Source organism: Notechis scutatus, chromosome 4 (assembly GCF_049901735.1).
Source record: "Notechis scutatus isolate UNSWTSFEM ecotype Mainland chromosome 4, rNotScu1.2, whole genome shotgun sequence".
Lineage (NCBI taxonomy): Eukaryota > Metazoa > Chordata > Lepidosauria > Squamata > Elapidae > Notechis > Notechis scutatus.
In genome coordinates this window covers 115,579,547-115,599,199 of record NC_142012.1, presented here as the reverse complement: position 1 = coordinate 115,599,199, position 19,653 = coordinate 115,579,547, and the positions used below count along the sequence as shown (strand labels likewise).

Sequence of the window (19,653 nt, the reverse complement as noted above, 5' to 3'; positions counted from 1 at the left end):
TTAATGGCCATTAAGTTATGACAGTACTGGAAAAAGTGGCTCACAACTGGTTGTTATACTAACAACCACTGCAGTGTCCCTGTACTCATACAATCAAAATTTGGAACTTAGCAACTGCATGTATTTACAGTATCCCATGATCATGTGATTTCTGACCTTCAAAGGAGGCTTTCAACAAGCAAAGTCAATGGGAAAAGCCAGATTTGCTTAATGATTGCAGTGATTTGCTTAACAACCATGGCAAATAAGGTAATAAAATCAGATGCAATTCATATTTATATGAATTTATATAAATATATGAATTGACTGTTTCCTAGTATGATTTGATTGCTTATTGTACTTTATGGCTATTATTTAGTGTTGTACCTTATGATTCTTGACTCTTGACAAATGTATATTTTCTTTTATGTACACTGAGAGCATTTGCCCCAAGACAAATTCCTTGTGTGTCCAATCATACTTGGCCAATAAAGAATTCTATTCTATTCTATTATAATGCATTCTTAAATCATAAGACTACTTGATATATTCAATGTACAAAAAAATCCTAAAAGTTTAATCAATCTTCTAACATTTGTTAATTGTAATATGCAAAAAGTATGTGGGGAAAAAAGATAAAAAGTATCTGAGCAAATAGTTCCATCATAAGGGAACAAACAGGATTTAAAAAGTGATAAATCAACATATTTTCTGATGTCAGAGATTTAAAACACATAGACCTTTTTTGAACGTATAAGCAAGATCTCTGGAAGCATACTTGCATCAGAAATGATTTGTAGCACTTGAGCATATTAAACTAATTAAAACAATGAAGTAAGTCTGTTAAAATGAATAAAGCTTTTCAATCTATTGCAAAAAATGTGCTACTTCAATACTATGCTTTTTAAACAAGCTTTAACAAGAGAAAAGGAAGCTTTGCCCAGCCTCTCTATCAGCCAGCCCCTTCTCATTAGAGAGATTCATATCCAAGACAATTAAATAAATGGACTTTTAAAAACATGCAAAATGGCAATAATAGCAACCAATTCAAAATATAGCATCTGCAACTCTGCTGGACTTCTACAACTGTTTTTTTTTCACCCTGTGAAATATTAAGGCCTGTTCAAAAATGAGTTAAAATGAGCATTGTTGTATAGGATTGTGGGAGTGTTGTTGTCTTGTTAGTGAATAATTATTTTTTCCAGAACTTTCTCTTCAAAGCCCCACTATGCTTCAATTATGCATGTTGCTGACTATTTTGCATATTTGTTCAAATGGCTGCAAAGAAGAAAGCTGTATCGCATGAGAAAAATAAATCATGATTGTTTTGGAATCTGGGACATCAAGACTTCTACTTCCATTTCTTTGCAGCCATGTATGTGCTAAATTATGTGCTAAATGATGAACCTGAAACATGAATTGCCAGCATGTTTTAATTCCTTCTCTTCTAAGTTTCATGTATGCCATACACATAGAACTACTATGAGAGCTACTGGGTAATCTAATTCTAATGGATAAAAAACAGCTACCTTGGCTCATTGTTTGACATTAGAAAGGCCTGATTTAAAACAATACTTACATATTGAAATGGATGAGTTCAGTGGTAAAATATTCACAAGTAAATGGGAGATGAGATGATACAATAAAATCATAAAGAAATAAAAATAACATTAAGAAAAGGTGAAATGACAGGGTTAAAATTTTAAAATAATATGACACTAATATAAATGCAACATAATGATCAATATTTGCCCTCAAGCAAATAAGTCTTGTTATATTCTATGTTCTGGAGGTCTTCATTTTTTGAAGAATTCAATTTGCCTTTAATCTTTTTATGGAACATTTATTTATGGAAATTTTATATTGGTCATTCCCTTTTGGGCATTAAATAGACTGATATACTCAGGACTCTCATTTTTGTTCTCTCGCTCTCAATTGTGATAATGGAATACCATACTAGGTATTCATACTAGGCTCCCTGTGGGTTAGAAAGCTATATCTTTCTTTCATTTATTTAGAATAAAGCTAGATTAGGTATTTTAGGGTTTTTTTTTGAGTTAGGTATTTTAGGTTTTCTATTACATGTGATTCTCTAATAAAAATGTATTCTTTTTTCTAAAAGAAAAGCATGAGAAATCCTTAATTGAATTACTCTATTCGTTTATTTCTTATAAGCATACCCTGTTGAAAATAGATATTCCCATACTTGGTATATGTACAAATATACTGCCTTTTGTGAGTTGGTGCTTGGCTTCAACTTAGAAAAGAGATTCTTATTAGTTACCCTTTAAGTTAGGTCAAGCACAGCAAGACACAGAAGGAACAGAAGAGAATAAATTTGGCCGAGACTTGGTCATTTTGCCAACACTTTTCCCATTGCAATACATTCCCTTAAATCAGAGGAATGGTTCTGAAACTAGTTCAGGGTCTGTTTGAACTAGTTTGTTTTCTCAGGTAGTCTGTTTAACCAGGTGAAGTTAAGAGATGAGAGTTCATAAAGGAGAACTACAACCAGACACCCTTATGTCTTTATAAGAGAATTGGTCCATGTAGTCTCCAAACTGGCAACAAACGTGGTCCTTGGGGTCAAAAAAATCTTCAGGAATTGGTGGCAATAAAATAAAATGAATTTAAATTAAACAAAAATGTCATTAGAAATATAGCAATAAAAATTCCAATAGCAAGAAAATGTGTGTGCAGTAAACACTTCCAAATTAGCCTGTGATACTTTAGGATTTTGGTTGAGATTATTCCTTCAATATTCTTAATTAGCCATAACCATTTATAGAAATACAAAAATCAAGCTAATATAGAGATCAGATTGTTGGACCAAGTTTGGTTCTGTTTAATCATGGAGCTTAATAAGTGATTGTAGGTCACTCATTGTAGATCAACCCATTGTAGATCAACCCTACATAGATTTTATTGTGGCAATCAGGCATTATCAGTTTCTGGGACTGGTTTATAAACAACCTCTGATATCATTTTTTTAAAAAAATAAAGCCAGTTTGAAATATTGAAATGAACACCAACATACATTTTTATGTGAAAGGGGTCCTGTGTAAAGAAATAATCATAATGAATTCATCTGCTGTAGCAAATGGCAAGCTAAAACAGAGAGGCAGATTATGTAACAGATTATGTAATCTACATCATTTGAATTTAATTTATTTATCTCAACACAGAGAAAAGAAAAAGAAAAATATATTAACTTTAAAAGTATGCAATAATCAATTAGTGTTGTATGTAACATTAAGTACAAACAAGTTTTATTGGTCGTGTAAGTATTCAATCATTTGATTATCCCATTTTGAAGACAGAAAGAATAAGGTTTACCATGCTGTTTGTAGATGGGTGGTTTTCTATAAATATTGATCCCTTGATCTGTAAAAAAAATAAGAAAGCAGAAAAATATGAACAATTTTACATTTTCAATTATTACACGGGAGGAGAAAAAAAATCAAACATAAAATTAATGGATGTTCCAAATCAAGGATTTGGCAGATGAACTGAAAAACCATGAAATAAAACTGCTAAGTGTCTTATGAAAGAAACCCAAATTCACACAAATGTAGAAAAATATCACAGACACATGATAAAAATTTTTGACACATGACTGGCCACATGAGATGTCCCTAGAGTGTAAGACTTTCTGTTTGTACTTTAGTGTGCTGGTGGAGGGATAAACATTTCAAGGGAAATTAATGATGGTGTCTTGTTTGGAGATAAGAATAATTTGTAGAAAACACAGCTTACCATATCAACTGGAAAACTTGGCCACAGAAGCACCATTTGTTCTCCAACCACCAACCACCGACATTAATGATGTGCATTTACATAAAGATTCAGAACTTGCTTCTGAAATTCCCTTTTGAACTAGAGCTATTTTCTTCAAGACTATATGGCACTTCAGAAAATGTTTTTGCCATGTTACTTAGTCTGGGCCTGAAACCAGCTTATATTGCAAAATAGTTATGCACCTTTTAAGGGAAATTTAATGGCAAATCAGTGTTTTCAAAGCTTCAGTTCTAATAGTTTTATATAGGAACATTTTTCTTTTTTTAAAAAAAGAGTTTGGCTACAAAAGGAAAACTCCATATTCTGCTGAAATTTAGAAAAGCAAGAATGCTAATAATTGCTTGTTAAGAGAAGATTCTTAGAAAATATGCTCTAAAACCGAAATCATTTTTGGGTTAAGCAATTCTCTCATTTATGTTTACTCATTAGCCAGAGAAAAATGGGAATGCTATTGAGTCGATTCCATATCATTCTGATACACACTTACACAGAAGTAAGCATAACTGTGTTCAGTGTAGCTTATTTCTAAGTATGCCTTTGACTACAGAGAGCTGAAAGTGGGTATTTGTATGCATTATATGGTACAGCACTCTTATATTGGATAGTTTATTGCAAATTATTTAAGACAGACAATCAAAAACTTGGAAATGAAAAAAAAGTATGTTAAGAGCTTCTATAAAGAGCAATCATTCAATCCCGAGTTCATTCCAGAGGTTTTATAATGATTTCTCCTTATCAGTTTACATCTTTTTTCTTTTCTAAGCAATGCCACAATCTTATTAATTTTTTTATTTGTAAGATTTCTAATTTTTCTATAAGAGTTCATGGGAGCTAGCATAGCTGTCTTTTTTCTACCCCCACTCCCCATAGCAACCATCAAGAGGGGTTGGGTTAAGCAGTGGTATTGGCTCAGAATCACATAGTCCAGGGTGTCAAACTGATGGCCTATGGGCCAGATGCGTCATGCATAGGCCACGCCTACCCCAGCTCCACAAAGGGAAAAAAACATCGTGAAACATGTGATGGCAATGTGACTCCATGAGTTTGACACCGATGACATAGTCAGACTTGGAGAACCTTATATGTGCCCTGGAAGTTGATGATTGTGAAGTGAAATGTTCTATTGCAAGTAGCTCTATTTCTGTGTTGAAAGAATTACAATCTTATAGAAAAGATGTATTTGACATGTTTAACAGCAAATGTCCCTAAAGGGACTGACATTTCTCTCTTCCAAATCCTTTGAAACAAGATTGCTCTGTGATACTACAATTTTCCATGTGTAACAGAATCACTTCATGCTGGATATTTAGTATGTGTATCTAGGGAATGGTACCTAATGGATTAGTTGAATATGTTCCAATATCTAAGGGCTGCCATAAAGAAAAGGGAATCAATCTCTTTTCCAAAGTACTTGAAAGCAGGACAAGAAGCAATGGGTGGAAATTAATCAAGGAGAGAAGCAACTTAGAACTAAGGAGAAATTTCCTGACAGTTTGAACAATTAATCAGTGGAACAACTTGCCTCCAGAAATTGTGAATGCTCCAACACTGGAGGTTTTTAAGCAAAGATTGGACAAAAGGTTTATCTGAAATGGTATAGGGCTTCCTGATTGAGCAGGGGATTAGACTAGAAAACTTCCAGGGTCCCTTCCAACTCTGTTATTCTGTTATATGCTAGCAAATAATGTTATTTCTCCACCAAGAGAGAAAAGTTTCTCATGACAATGTTAGGGAGACTGTACCATGTTCAACTTTTTTATTGTAAGAATTATCCATCTTTGTGTTTGTTTAATTGTTTAATAAAGAAAACTTTTTTTAAAAAAATAATGTTATTTCTCAAAAAAAAAATTGTTCTACTATGAGAGTCTCTAAAAACGTTCCCAGTATCAGTAATGGATATTGTATAGTATTATAACAGCCAGATTAAATGTACACAAGATTGAGAGTTAGGGTGTATTTTCCGAGAACCATTGGCTGTAGGGGTTATTTGGGTTTTTGACTCCAATCTTCTTAGATGTGCATTCTTGAAAAAGAGCTCCATAGTGGGAGGAAAACTATTGGAGTAGGGAATATCCAAGATGTAATAAAAAAAGGTTAGTTCCATTTGTATCCTAAAACCTCCTACACCACACCATGATATTCTATCATTTTAAGGCATGATCCATGCCATGAGTTCCAGGTTTATATGCTGTCTCAAAATTTTAGGTACAGCCTTGTACCCTTCTAATGTTGGCTGGAAAATACTAAATATCCTTAATTAATTTTGTTAATTTAAATTGCATACAGTCCATATTTTTTTCCTATTCTGCTAATCCTTTGGAGTACAATATCAACGTATTACATATCAGGTCTATGTGTAGCTGAAGTAACTAAAGTGACCCATGGTTTTATAGCTCTCCTCACTGACTCACAAAGGGACAGCAGTGAAAGAACAACAAAGTTGCAGTGAAAAGTGAAAAATGGGAAATATCAGAAAACTGATCACTACTGCCATATGCCTCGGGTGCTCCACAGTTATACCAACCTGTCAGTTTTCCTCTTAGGGATTATTAGAATAATGAGAAAAGCAGCATGCTAACCAAGACAGTCCTAAGTACTTCAGGAATCTCTTCTATTTAACCGACATTTAAATAATATGCCTAAAATATATTTTATAAATAGTTAATAAATACTTAATATTTATTAACATAACTTAATTAAGTATACAAAAGTATAGGAATTATACAATTTGAACACATTTCAAAACTAAATGGAAGGGTATTTTGGCATCTACATGTCACATCTATGTCTGAGAATGATAAATCACAGAAAGTATTAAGTCCTGTGGAGATAAAGTGTTCAACTCCCACATTGAATCATTGGGTGTGCCTGATCACTACAGTAGGTCCCTTTTAGAAAATGGTATCTACCTATTAATTTGAGGGTTTTTACTGGAAGACTCATGTTCTTTTTAAATTATGTACCAATTGTGTGGTTACTAATCAGAAGACAAACAAAATGGATATTGCACGTACCAATGATAACAAAAAGACTAATTCCATAAGAATGAAGGATATCCCTTCTTTTTCAATTATACAAAGGTATGAAGAACTTACCTCCATTTCTGTTGCCATGGGATTTTCAGCAGAGGTCTATTTCAATGCCTATTTGTCTCTTTATACCACTATGTATAGTTAATTTCCTATTTTTTTCTAAGATTATGTTAACCAATCAATTGCACTGTATATTGGACATATACATAAAACTAATTTAATAATTAATTGAAACTGAGATGATGTTCATGTAAATTCTTCCTTTCATTATTCTTAAGTTTTCTTGTTTCTTTTAAAAATTTATAAGAAAGGCTGCTAATGTTTAGTTTCTTTCGTACACTTAGGACTGCATCCTATATTTTGTCCTTTGTGAAAAAATACTAATCAGTATCAACATGATATAACTCTGAGACAAACAAGAAAAAAACTTGGGCCTTGCACTAAATTAAACCACTATGTATCACTGTTTCCCCATTGTTATGATTTGGAGAAATATCAATTTTATAACTAAAAATTTCCACATTTTCTAATTGTTCTCAAATTAAACAAACAAGTCTGATCCCAAAGCAGTTCAGGGTATATCCCAAGTTCAAAACAACTAAACAACATGCAGCGATGGAGACAAAAACAAAGGGTTACAAAAGCTACTACAGTCTACACTCAGACAACACACCAAGACACACAATGCCACTCCTACCTGGAACATGGAAATGTTTAGGGGCCTGAGCGTAAGTTGGTGTTAGAGGGCGACTGTCGGGCCGATAAGGGGCGGGGGAATTCCGACCGCTGGATGGCTCATTGCCTCCAATGAGGAGAATGGAAAAACAAACAAACAAACAAAACAAAGAGAGCAGTAAAGAAGCAGGCATAAGTAAAACCCAACCAAAAGTCAATGGCAAGGGAAAACCAGAGAAGGAAAAACAAACAAAAATATATACAGGAGAGTTAAGTAATGTGGCTAGTATTATAAGGCACTGCTATTACATATTAAAGGAGTTATTCACCTTAGGCTGGAATTTGGCAACTTGCATTATATTCATTCATTCATTCATTCATTCATCAATAGCATGCATAAGGGTACCATGCGTTTAAATTACATAGATGAGATGTGAAAAGGAATGGAAAAAGACAATTGGAATTACTGGGTTTCAATATACAAGTAACAGCATTTGGCAAAATTATTGCTAGGCAAAATGCAAATCAAGTTGGCTTTTCAGTTAATTCTCATGCAAAAGAAGCTCCCATACTTAAAATGATCACACATGAAAAATGAGCAAAGAGGCTAACACATTATTCTGTTTAATGCCTGGTGCAATTGTTCATTTCTTATTAATTTAAACTACATTGCTCCTCATTGGAGATACATATTGTTCAGTTGCAGAATCTTTTCCAGATAAGCTTCTGGAAAGCAAGGTTGGCCCAAACATTTTCTTGTCTGAGACAGAAGAGTAAATGCTTTGAATCTGCTCCGTCTCCATGTCAAGGCAGGACATATGCAATTAGTATCCAAAGCAGAAAATATCTCAAACCTATTTTACAGAGGGACAGAGATAATGATAAGAGAACAGAGATGCCTCAATTTTACTGGAAACATCTGTATCTATTTCTATATAGATGCTACCCAATTAAGATAGCCAAATCAACTACTCGGGGTAGCTTACCACTCTGCCAAATAGTAAGGTTAGCTCTAAAAAAGTATGGCAGAAAGAACAATGAAAAAATGTTTGAGTAGTAGTTTTTAAAGCTATGGGAAGAAAATGCATAACTAGCTATCCTCTCCTACCAACTGCATGACTAATTCTAGTGATGCAGTTATCCATTTCCAAAGTATAGGTACAAAATGACAAACAAGTAATATCTTCGTTGATTCCAAGCATGTTTGGATTTCATGACCCAAAAGATCCTTCCCTTCAGGAATATCACTGCAAATAATAAAGTCCCCCAACTTTTGGCTTACAACACGATTGTGCAGACATTTATTTATTTAAAATATTTATATAACTCTTCATCTTGTACCAAGCCCTGGGCAGCTCACTACCACCAATTAAAATAACATATGTGTGAAATAAAAATATTAAAACCACAAACATCAAAACTTGTCACTAGAGTTAAACTTTTACATGCAGTCCACCACAAGGTCTTCTTGTTAATCTCATCCTATCCAAGGACTTGGAGGAAAAGGCAGGTCTTTGGTGCTTTTAGGAAGCCGAAAAAGGTGAAGGCCTGCTAAACTTCAATGGGAAGGGTGTTCTATAGGACAGATGATGTCATGAAGAAGAAACATTTCCCAGGTTCATAAAATGGTAACATTTAAGGCTGGGACTAGGAGAGCCACTTGCCAGGATTGAGTTGAAGCTTCCAGGTTTGAGTTGAAGCTGGCTTCTTCTCATCCAGACCATTATAGCTTGCAGGCGCTTGGTCAACACTAGAAGAGCAGATGATATATCCCAGAGGTTTCATATAGATATTAAAAAAGAGAGACAAAAGATTTGAGCTCTAAGGCACCCATAATGTAAAGGTGGGAAAGAACCAACACCGACTGGAACCAGCCATAGAAGGAGGAGGAGAATCACTGTAACATAGTGCCTCTTTCTCCCAACCCCTGAAATCTAGATGATTGCCATTTTTGATGATACTTAAATCCATTGAGAGGTCCAGGAGGGCCACAATGGTTGTACCACCTTATCCACAGCTTTCTAAAAATTATTGACAAGTACAACCAATGCCATTTCAGTGCCCTGGCCAGAATCCAGACTTAAATGAGTTCAGATAATGTTCTTAATCCAGGACCCTTTATATCTGCATGCCAACTACCACCTTAACAACCATCACTAAAAAGGGAAGATTGGAGACTGGATGAAAATTGTCTAGCACCATTGAATTCAAGGATGGCCTTTTGAGAAAGGGATGCACCAACATTCCCTTTAAGGCAGGCAGTCCCATCCCCTCTCACAAAGAGGCATTAATCATTGCTTCTACCCAACTGCATGCCACTTCCCAGGAGGCCTTAATTAACCAGAAACGACATTTGTCCAGAACACAGGGGCCAAGCTGACAGCAAAAGATCCAACTGGTTCAAACAAGGTTCACACGTGTCTTTGAAAGGTCGCTTTCAAAGGATCTCCCTAGCCAGAGTCCAACTCACAGCAAAGATGAGCAACTTTGTCAGACAGATGCAAAGACAGATGCAAAGAATCACTGTAACACAGTGCCTCTTACTCCCAACCCCTGAAATCTAGATGATTGCCATTTTTGATGATACTTAAATCCATTGAGAGGTCCAGGAGTGCCACATTGAGAGGTTCACAGTAGTCCCACAGTAGTCCTACTGGGGGTTCCCCAGCTCTTCCTTACCCTTACCATCTGCAGATGCAATAAAGATAGAGATATAAATATGTTTTGCAACCTTTATTGACACAAGCAAGTCCTGATATAGTACTCCTCTGTGCTTGGCCTCACTCCGTCTTCCTCCAGCAGCTGTCTAGCAGCTCTATGTTGCTTTATTTCTTGAAGCTAGTCAGTAAACTATGATATTATATCATATCCATGTACACAAAGAGACCAGGTAGGTGCAATTAAGTCCATGATCCAGCACTAAAATTAAAACTCTCCAGAATGGTGCAGGCACAAGTTTCCTAAGGTTACAAATCATGAAGCCTGAACTTACTTGATACATTTGGTTTCCTTCAAGATGATATTCTTCTACAAAAGGTTGAGTTTGATGGGGTAAAGGATTAATAGTTCTCATTCTTTAAATACTCATTTAGAAAAACTACACCATCTAAATATTACACCTGTGATATGTCCCACAACTATGTTAAAATAATCTTGGTTTCAAGTTCACAATGGAAGTGACACAGTATTGCTTCAGGAATAGATTCTAATACAAATCACTACTATTAAGATGATCTGTCCAGGAAGCACACAAATATTTCCTTAATTAGAACAGTACATTGCATATTTTGGAATATTGTACTTTAATTTAAAACATCCACAGAAAGATACAAATGAAGAGATAAGCTAACATTAAAAGCAATAAATGAAAACAGAAGGTCCAAAGCAGAACTTCTAAAACAAGAGCAACAGACTATCATTAAGTGCTTGGTAATCAAGTAGTGTCAATATTGTTTGTCAAATATCATGATCTGCAGGGAAATCTTTTGGAGGAATCTATTTCTTAGAGAATCTGTTGTTTAGTATCCTTGGTCATAGGTTTGAGGGACCAATTCAGCAGTAACTGTCCCTAATTTGAAAGTACCCAGAAAGAACATGGATCCTATTCCCACAATACTTCTGGGGTAATACACAATAGTCTATAGTGACTATTCTTTTATTTTTTTCAGTATTAGCAAATATCCTATAGTGACCAAATATGTATCCTAATAGCGTTAAGATAGGTTATTGATATCATCCTATTTCTCATTTAGTAAGCTAGTGGAAAATAATTCCTAGAAAGAAAAATTCCTTATATTTGGGAATATGCTATATAAGTATTATGAAACCACTGAGAATTGCAAAATACTAGGTTCATAACCATTACTATTAACAATGTGCAGTAGCAAGCTTCCAAGCAGCCCAGGTTGAAGCTGCAATGAGTATGGACTGAGAAATGAAACGAAAATAACCATCACTGATGTTCGAACATATTCTCACATTTCTTTGAAATAATTATGACATACATAATCTGCAGTGATTTTCCACCAGATTTTTTTTACATCTGTGAATTAGGAAGACAGAAATCTTCCAGAATATGTGAGTAAATTTAGAAGGTATGATAGGACATTGTTCCATTAATGAAGAGCTTTCGTTGGTGAAAGACTCCCATTTTGATTCCACTTAATTCACCTATATTTACTTCCCCACTTCCTGAATTTGAAATATCAACCCAAACCACAAATTCAGTCTTCCAGATAGATTTACTTTTTAGAAAATGGTAACTATGAGATGATCCTGAAGCTTTGCCATGACAGATTTAAAAGAGACAGCAGGAAGGAGAATGTCTTAAAAAGCATGAGATAAACATGAAAATGTAGAACTAGAATTTATTCATCAAGTGCATGCAAATATGAGTTGTGCCTCTGTTTTTAAGGGACCTCATGACTGAAACAAAGTGAAAATAAAAGTTGCAATTGTATTTTATAGTAGCATAATTAGGAAATTGAGATCTATGTATACTGATATAGGTATTGCTTTTGGAAGGTTAAGCACGCATGATTAGGACTGCATTTGAAATTTGTTTCTCTTTTATTAATTAAGCCAATTCTGCTGTTTAATCATTCCTGAGTAAATAATGCTGAATACAGGAACTAGGTGATGTAAGGGTCATTAAGGAGAACTAGGTTTATGTACACGAAGCTCAAAGTGATAGATGGAGCAAGACAACTGAAAAGAATCAGAAAATTCTCAGAATGTAGGCATTAAATAAGTTAAAATATTATATCGGTCTCAGATTATGAAATGTATCAACTGACCCTCACATCACTATGTGAAAAGCCATGGTTTTGTATTAGAATAGGTATTTTTCATAAACAAGTTCACAGATTTCTTTTGGGAAGTTGCAAGTAGAGCTTTAAAAACCCCTCTTTTCTGAAATGCCAGAGAACCACTGACAATTGTTATGGACAAAATGTAAAGCACCTTTCTACATTAGAGTTTTAAATTTGCAATATAAGCATGCTCCATTATTCAAAAGGCAAGTGCACGGGATGAAAGGACACATTTAAACATAGCATCCATCCCAAAAAGTTTGAAATAATGTTTTTGGAGACTTAGTAAACTAGGAAACTGTTCTTTTATACATATATACATACATATATAACTAGGTAAATCTATATTGGAAGCTGGTATATATGCAAGATACCCCTAAAATTCATGCATAATTAGTATGTGGTCTGGGACTTTAAGATTAGGAAAATGTGAGTCATGTCACTGTGTTTGAAAAGAGAGATGAATTTACTATAACTGTTTCCAAATTAATCTCCCGAAATGATAAATATCTCAGTTTTCAGACAGTCACATTTTCTTAAGAAATCTTTACTCAGGACCACTTCATCTATGGAGGACCCTTAGAAAGGGCATACTTTCTCAAAGAAAAGAAGATATGCCAAGTCTAGCATAATCATTATGACAAAAATCTGAGCATGCTGGGACTACGGAGTGGACAGCCATTTTATGGAGATGTGGCTTATTAGCTTCCTAGAATGCTAATAAATCTCCAGTCATTTGGACACTAGCTTGAATGGTCTGTCTCCTTACCTTTGACATAGGGAATGAAGTGGTGTCGGAAAGGGGAGTAGGGGCGGGAATCATTGTGGGTAGAGAGTGGACTATTAGTGCGTAGGAGGGCTAACCGCTGCACACCGTTAGACAGCAGCTCTGCAGCAGCAAGGATTCATGAAGCAGGACAAAGCAGAAACAAAGAAAAGAGAAGACCAAATAAGACAGAAGCAGGAAAAAGTGGTTGGAGGCTGAGGGAAACAGAGGGACAAGCTGTCATAAGTAGGAATCTAAGGACTACACAAAGGAAATGAAAGAGGTTTCTTATTGCAGGAAAAATTCATAGGAAGAAATGTGGAAAAATCAGATTTACATTGAATATTCCCCCATTTCAAGTTAAATTCATATTTCCTTATATACAAACAAATAGGGTGGAACTGGCATTCATACAACTCTAATTTTTAACTTACTTTCAAGGAGAAATTATCTTGGGAAGAACTAGACTAAACAGTTACAAATAAAAGCTTAATTATTTGTTTTATGTTCTCCTATTATATTTTAGAAGAAAAGTTATAGTTACTTGGCAATTATGTGGCCATATAAATCAAACAAATAATTTCCACAATAATAATTTTTCTCCTAATAAAATCATTTAATGTACTATCGCACTAGAGAAGAATCATATTAAAAAAATAGAATATAAGTTCTAATCACTATAAATTTTTGCTTGGTTTACCAGAAGAAAACTTTCAGGAGATAATGAAATAATGTAGCACTCAAGAGGCTTACCAAAGAATATATATATTTTAGGTATGAGGGCATTCTTAAAGATAAGCTTTCTTTCTAGTGAAGTGTGAATTTATTTTTCTTCTCCAAAGATAAGATCTGGAAAAATAATAAAATCTGAGGCTGTTGATGGTGCCAATTAACTTCCCATAGTATCATCAAAATTTTAAAATATTTCAAAAAATATGGTATTAACTTTATATAGTTATATTAGTTTTAAAGGCCAGGCAAGATTTCAATTGGCTAGTCAGTATTAACATATTTATATTAACAAATTGCCAAATTAATATTGATGCAGATAATTTAAAAAAATCGTAGATGTAATAGAAGAGAACTAATTGAATCAAGATGGCAGTACCTAAATGACTTTGGCAGGTCGTGAAAGTTAAACAAAATTAATAATGCTTGAAAGACAGGACTGTTTAGGTAGTCCAATATTGATCACTAAATTAGATAATAGAAAAAACAAATCACAGAAAAAGGCAAACATTGGCAACTTTTATAACATTACCAAGGTCACCAGAAATTGGGAAGAGGTTAACCTGAATTGTGATTAACCCCTTTGTGTTCTCTTCTCATTGCAAGAAATCCTTTTCATTTGAAGGGGACTGCTTGTCAACCCTGAAGTTGGTCTGACCAAAGGCATTTTGTCCACTTCAGTGTTGCCACACTAGAGCTGAGGGACAAAGTGGCTTCTGTCAGGACAGCATCAGCAATGAAACAAATTCCTGACAAGTTTTTTAAAAATATTTCTTATCTATTTTTTTTAAAATACTATACTGTAACTTCTTTCCCTTAGAGTTTAATAAAGACTTTTTTTAAAAAAAGAAACAGTTTTATATTTTTATCAACAAACAATCAAAAGTTACATTAAAGAATATTCAAAAAATCAGAAATCCTGACTATTAAAAAATGCCCAGAACCTAAAATTCAGAACTATTTGCTGGTGAAAGAAACTAGAGAAATGTAATTTTATATGTTTCCTAATTAATTATTGCCCTATATAATCCATTTCAGAAAATTGTTTAATTTCTAACAGTAGATATCCCCTATTATCCTACAACAAATAAGATCCACTTAACAAAAAGTGAGAAGGAAAAGGAAACACAGCTTTGAAATTGAAAGAAGTAGATTTCTCTTCTACTGATTCCAAAAGATAAATAATGAGTTTCTAAAATTTAGTTCTATGGTTTCATTAGCCTTACCAGGTCTGTGGAAATGCTGTGGCGAACGTGACATGGTGGGAGTGTAGCTATGACGACTGTATACAGGGGAACCAATGGAACCCTGACTGGTTGACCGGTGTATCATTCGTTCTCGAATATCCTGATAACCCTGAAGAAAATATTATTTTATGTATTATAGCAGATGATCTGATAAAACTCCTTTTATTTATCCCAAAGATGCTTTTTCAAGAAGCAACTGGACTTCTGCTTGTTGAAAAAGCATCTTTGGGACAACTATAACTGGATGACCGAGAATTTCCATAGACATCCTTCTACTTATGCTGTACCTTCTATCCATGTTTAGCAGGTACAGTATATAATTCCAAAAATGCTTCTCCACTTGTATCCTACCAAGTTAGCACTTATCTTGTAATGCTTTTGTGATGGAAGGACTGTTAACAGGACAATCAGCAAGTAGAATTGGGAGGGGGCTTCATCTCTTTTACAAAAATTATCTCATCATCATAGAGCTGTCAACTTAACAAGATTACAGGATGTTTGTTTGGAACTTACTTCTGCAGATGGAGTTGGAGAGAGTGTCCTTGGTGACTGAAAGACATAGCAGAAAGGAGGTTACAGGTAAGACATTTTACTCAAATCTGTCATAAATAATGACATAGTTGATAATTTTATGAGAAAGATGGTTTGATCCAATTTAATTAAATTTTAAACATAATTCTGACTGTCAGATTTATGGATTTGGCCACAAATTTGATAATTTGTGTTTAACCTAATCAAAGATTCGTAAATAACTATAGTAATTATTTTATTTACTGGAAACTTGATTATCATGAACATTAGTAAAGTAACTATTCTAGTTCTACAGTACTAAAAATAAATGTAATGATAATTTATTAGTTTTCATTTTTCAGTGACTTTGAAATTTTATTAGGAATTTATCAAATACATGTGATACTTCATTTTGATTGTATATTTAAAGATAAAGAGGAATAATTAATGTGACATTTCTTGGGCTAAAATGTTTTCATTGTTTACAAAATGTATTTGCTGATCCCAAATAAAATAGCCATTTCATACCAAAATGAGATTAGCTTTACCATCTTCATTTTCTAATGTACAGAAAGCAAAAAGACAATCAGCAATATTCAGTTATTTCTCGAGCCAAAAAGTTATTTAAAATAACATCTAAATCAAATTTTATGCACCTATGGTCTATGAGTTCTCAGACTTGCTTTGGAGAACCTGAATTTGTGATAAAGTTTGGCGTATGTGTTTGTTGTATATGTGCTCAAGTCACACTGCAGTTTTTCAGAATGTTCTTAAAAAAACTTTGGAAGGCAAATGGCAAGAAATGCTATTTATGAATTATTCTAGAGGAACTTCACAACAATTCACAAGAACCTAAGAGATGGACTCTCTAGCAGTTCTCTTTTATAAGAAGTTGCATAAACTCTTGCTTGTAAAATAACTTATTTGAACTTTATCTTCACCTTTTGTGTACAGAACTATAGTCAAAATCTGTACATCTTGTCACCTACCATGCCAAATGCTTATTGTCTAGAAGTTTGTTTTCTTGTTTATTTATTACATTTTTATATTTTATCCAACAATCACTTTTCATGTGTGTTTATAGATAATATGTGTATATAAATCAATCAAACAAGGGACAAAATGTCTAATGCCAATTTGTTTTGTATCATCGGCCATTATTTTATGGATTTTACACCTTCTTTTTTTCAACTTACACTTTCATCATGCACAGGAGAACTGCCGTATCTTGAACTCTGAGGGGAAAGAAATGAGGTTTATAACTGCTTCATTTTAAATTTATTTTAACAGAAAACAATAAAGTACTGAACCTCCTTACTATATACTATATATAAAACCCAGCAGGCTACAAGAATAAATCAAGCCAGTCTAATAAAAATGAAAAATAAAATATTTTGTTAATATTTTAGGTCTAGCATCTGGGATCTACCATCCTCTGAATATTTCACAGTCAGCTTTTAATCATTACCAACCCCGGCACTGAATTAATACTTAATATGTAAAGTACTAGGGTTTTTATAACTGGTAGCCCCATTGAATATCCAACTTGTAAAGGACATTTTATCAATTCAGCAAGAAAATTCACAGTTGAGTTTTGACCTTAATTCTTTACATCTAGAAGCAGAAAACGTTACTAGTGTCCAACCATCTGAAGTCCATGGATATATTCCTGAGAAGAACTGAATAAAGCAATTGAATTAAATGAGAGGTGGGGAATTATGGCCCTTTACGACTTGTGGACTTCAACTCCCAGAATTCCTGAGCCAGTATGAATTCTGGGAGTTGAAGTCCATAAGTCATAAAAGGGCCATAATTATCCATCCCTGTATTAAATACATTATCTGTGTGCTGATGAAAGCCTTTGTTCAGCACATTGTTTTTACCTAGCCCAATCAGATGTCTATACAATCCCAGAACCAGGACCATTCTTCTTGTTCTCAAAGTACCCTTTATATGAGACAAAATATGCAATCATCAGGAGTAATAGCCACTTATGGTCTTATCTGCTAGGGATCAATCTAATTCATTTTCAGGGTCACTGCATTTTTCTTCTTACTCTGATGGTACAAAAGAGAAATGATAATATATGACCCAACTAATGGAACATAGCATGATTCATTGACTATTTAATAACATGTTCCTAAATTAGAATAAACGTTAGTCTTTCAATGACAGGGAAGATAAAGAAATCTAGTAAAATCTAAGTTATTTTGTGTTATTTGATTTATTCAAGTCAAGTTTTCCAAAATCCAAGCCAGGGTTGAAGTTACAATTAGGATTGCAGATTTTACAATGGAAAGCAGACTTGATAGAAAGTCAAGGCCAGAAAGGAAAAGACTATTGGTTCAAGGTCCCAAGAAAGCATAAATATGGATCTACTTAAAACCTTCCCAGTTCCATTTTAATCATTCCTATTATAATCGCTGTATAAAAATTAACTGTAGTTATTTTTAAAATATGTTTGGGTTGATATTCACTCTGCCAACACATATGGAAATAACATTTATTCTACTAATAATGTCTGCATTTTTACTGCATATGGTGTTCTAATAATTGCATAACAGCAGTAAGCTTATTCAAAAATACACTGATTTTTCAAAACCAAGTGTGAGAAAAATATCTGAAATGGCTGAAATGAGCAACAAATCAAAATCAAAATCAGTAATAAAGATCGAGCGGAAAGTAGAGACCCTTGAAAAGAAATGCAGCTTGAGGAGTAAATGTGAACAAAGACAAAATGGATCAGAGCTATACCACAAAAGTGGTAGATAATCAAGTTTTTTTTGTTAAGAATTGTTATTCTTATGCGAGTTTTAGGTTCAATAGCAAAATGAAATCTACCGGTATGTATTTCTTGGCTTCCACTAGGTGGCACTCTGTGAAAACATTTCTGTGCAGTGAACCTGAGGTACAATCTTTCCAAGAAATACATATGATCAAAACATTTAGGATAATGATATGAATATTAAAGTTTTGCTTTTCTCTGTTGTTCATTTATGTATAAACCTAACAGAAAGAAAAGCATTAATAATAACACATAAACATAGTTTATGTTTGTGTCCAAATATTCCATATTCAATCCTGACAGACTGAAACAAAAGTAATCTGCCAAAAGGTAGATTCACTTTCTGGCCCAGGGAGGAACATCATGGTTATCAACGTCCTACAAAGTGTTGGAGACATTCTGATATCTGGATTAATGCTTTTCCATTTCAACTGACATACTGTAGCTAGTTTAATTTAAAGAAGGTTTCTTTGCAAAGAGATCTCATGTACCAAAAAAAAACAAAAACGATTTTTTGAAACGTGTCATTTTTTGAAACTCAAGTGTCATTCTTACAATTCTAATAATGTTTTCTTGTACTCAGACACCATTTTACGGCTTATATGTCACACAGATACTCTATCCACATAGCAGTATTTCTTAAAGAATCTATGCTACTTCAAGGGAAATTAAATCCTGAACTTAAAATGCCCATCCGAGTGCTTCAAAATTAGAGGTTACTTTGGCCACCACCCGTCAAGCATGTACATGAGGTGCGAGGGAAGAACCCCCTGCACACATAATTATTAATGAAAAAGGAAAGTGAAAGCGCAGAGTCCAATGCTCATATTTTTTAAAAGCTATAAAAAAGAAGTTGAGAAATATGAAGCGTTTGGACCCCTGCATCATCTGTTTATAAAAACAACAGAAACTTAACTACATATAAGAAGTGAATTGGTTTCCAAATTTAACTTCCAGTTCATTACCTCTCCAAGGCTCTGTCTTTCTTGTCTCTCTTCGTAGGCAGAAGTGTAGAAAGGTTCGTAAGTAATTAGATCTGGACGCTCAATGTCATAGATGGCCTTGACTTTGGGAATGGCTGCTAAATCCTTATAATCAAGGATCTCATTGTCTACTTTTGCCTAAAAATCCAGGAAAACAGGTAAACACAAATCTCTAGATTCACTTGAATAGCATCCAGTTCTAAATTATTTAGCTTCTAAGAAAAACAAATGCTGTGAAACCACCAAAACCGCACATTTTTCTCCTCCACTCCCCAAATTCATTTTAAATCAAATGGCCACTTTTTATTACATTGACTGGATTTGATAATCATCAATTC

At 33.9% G+C, this 19,653-nt stretch overlaps 1 protein-coding gene across 40 annotated transcripts in view; it reads right to left on the bottom strand.

Annotated features, from left to right (window-relative positions):
- ABLIM1 (actin binding LIM protein 1) overlaps positions 1–19,653 on the bottom strand; it is a 211,479-nt gene that overhangs the window by 21,653 nt on the left and 170,173 nt on the right. For 24 of the 40 annotated variants that reach the window (XR_015749403.1, XR_015749402.1, XM_087964508.1 and 21 more), the window contains 5 exons: positions 19,298–19,453; positions 16,744–16,782; positions 15,551–15,586; positions 15,017–15,146; positions 3,316–3,363 (listed from right to left, as the gene is read on the bottom strand). Coding sequence is in view for 36 of the 40 variants with exons in the window: in XM_087964508.1 (XP_087820634.1) it covers positions 3,316–3,363; positions 15,017–15,146; positions 15,551–15,586; positions 16,744–16,782; positions 19,298–19,453 (409 nt within the window). In the remaining 4 variants the exon portion in view is untranslated. Of the gene's footprint in view, positions 1–3,315; positions 3,364–7,506; positions 7,612–15,016; positions 15,147–15,550; positions 15,587–16,743; positions 16,783–19,297; positions 19,454–19,653 lie in introns of all 40 variants that reach the window. The other 16 variants (XR_015749404.1, XR_015749401.1, XM_087964501.1 and 13 more) reach the window with 1 other exon arrangement.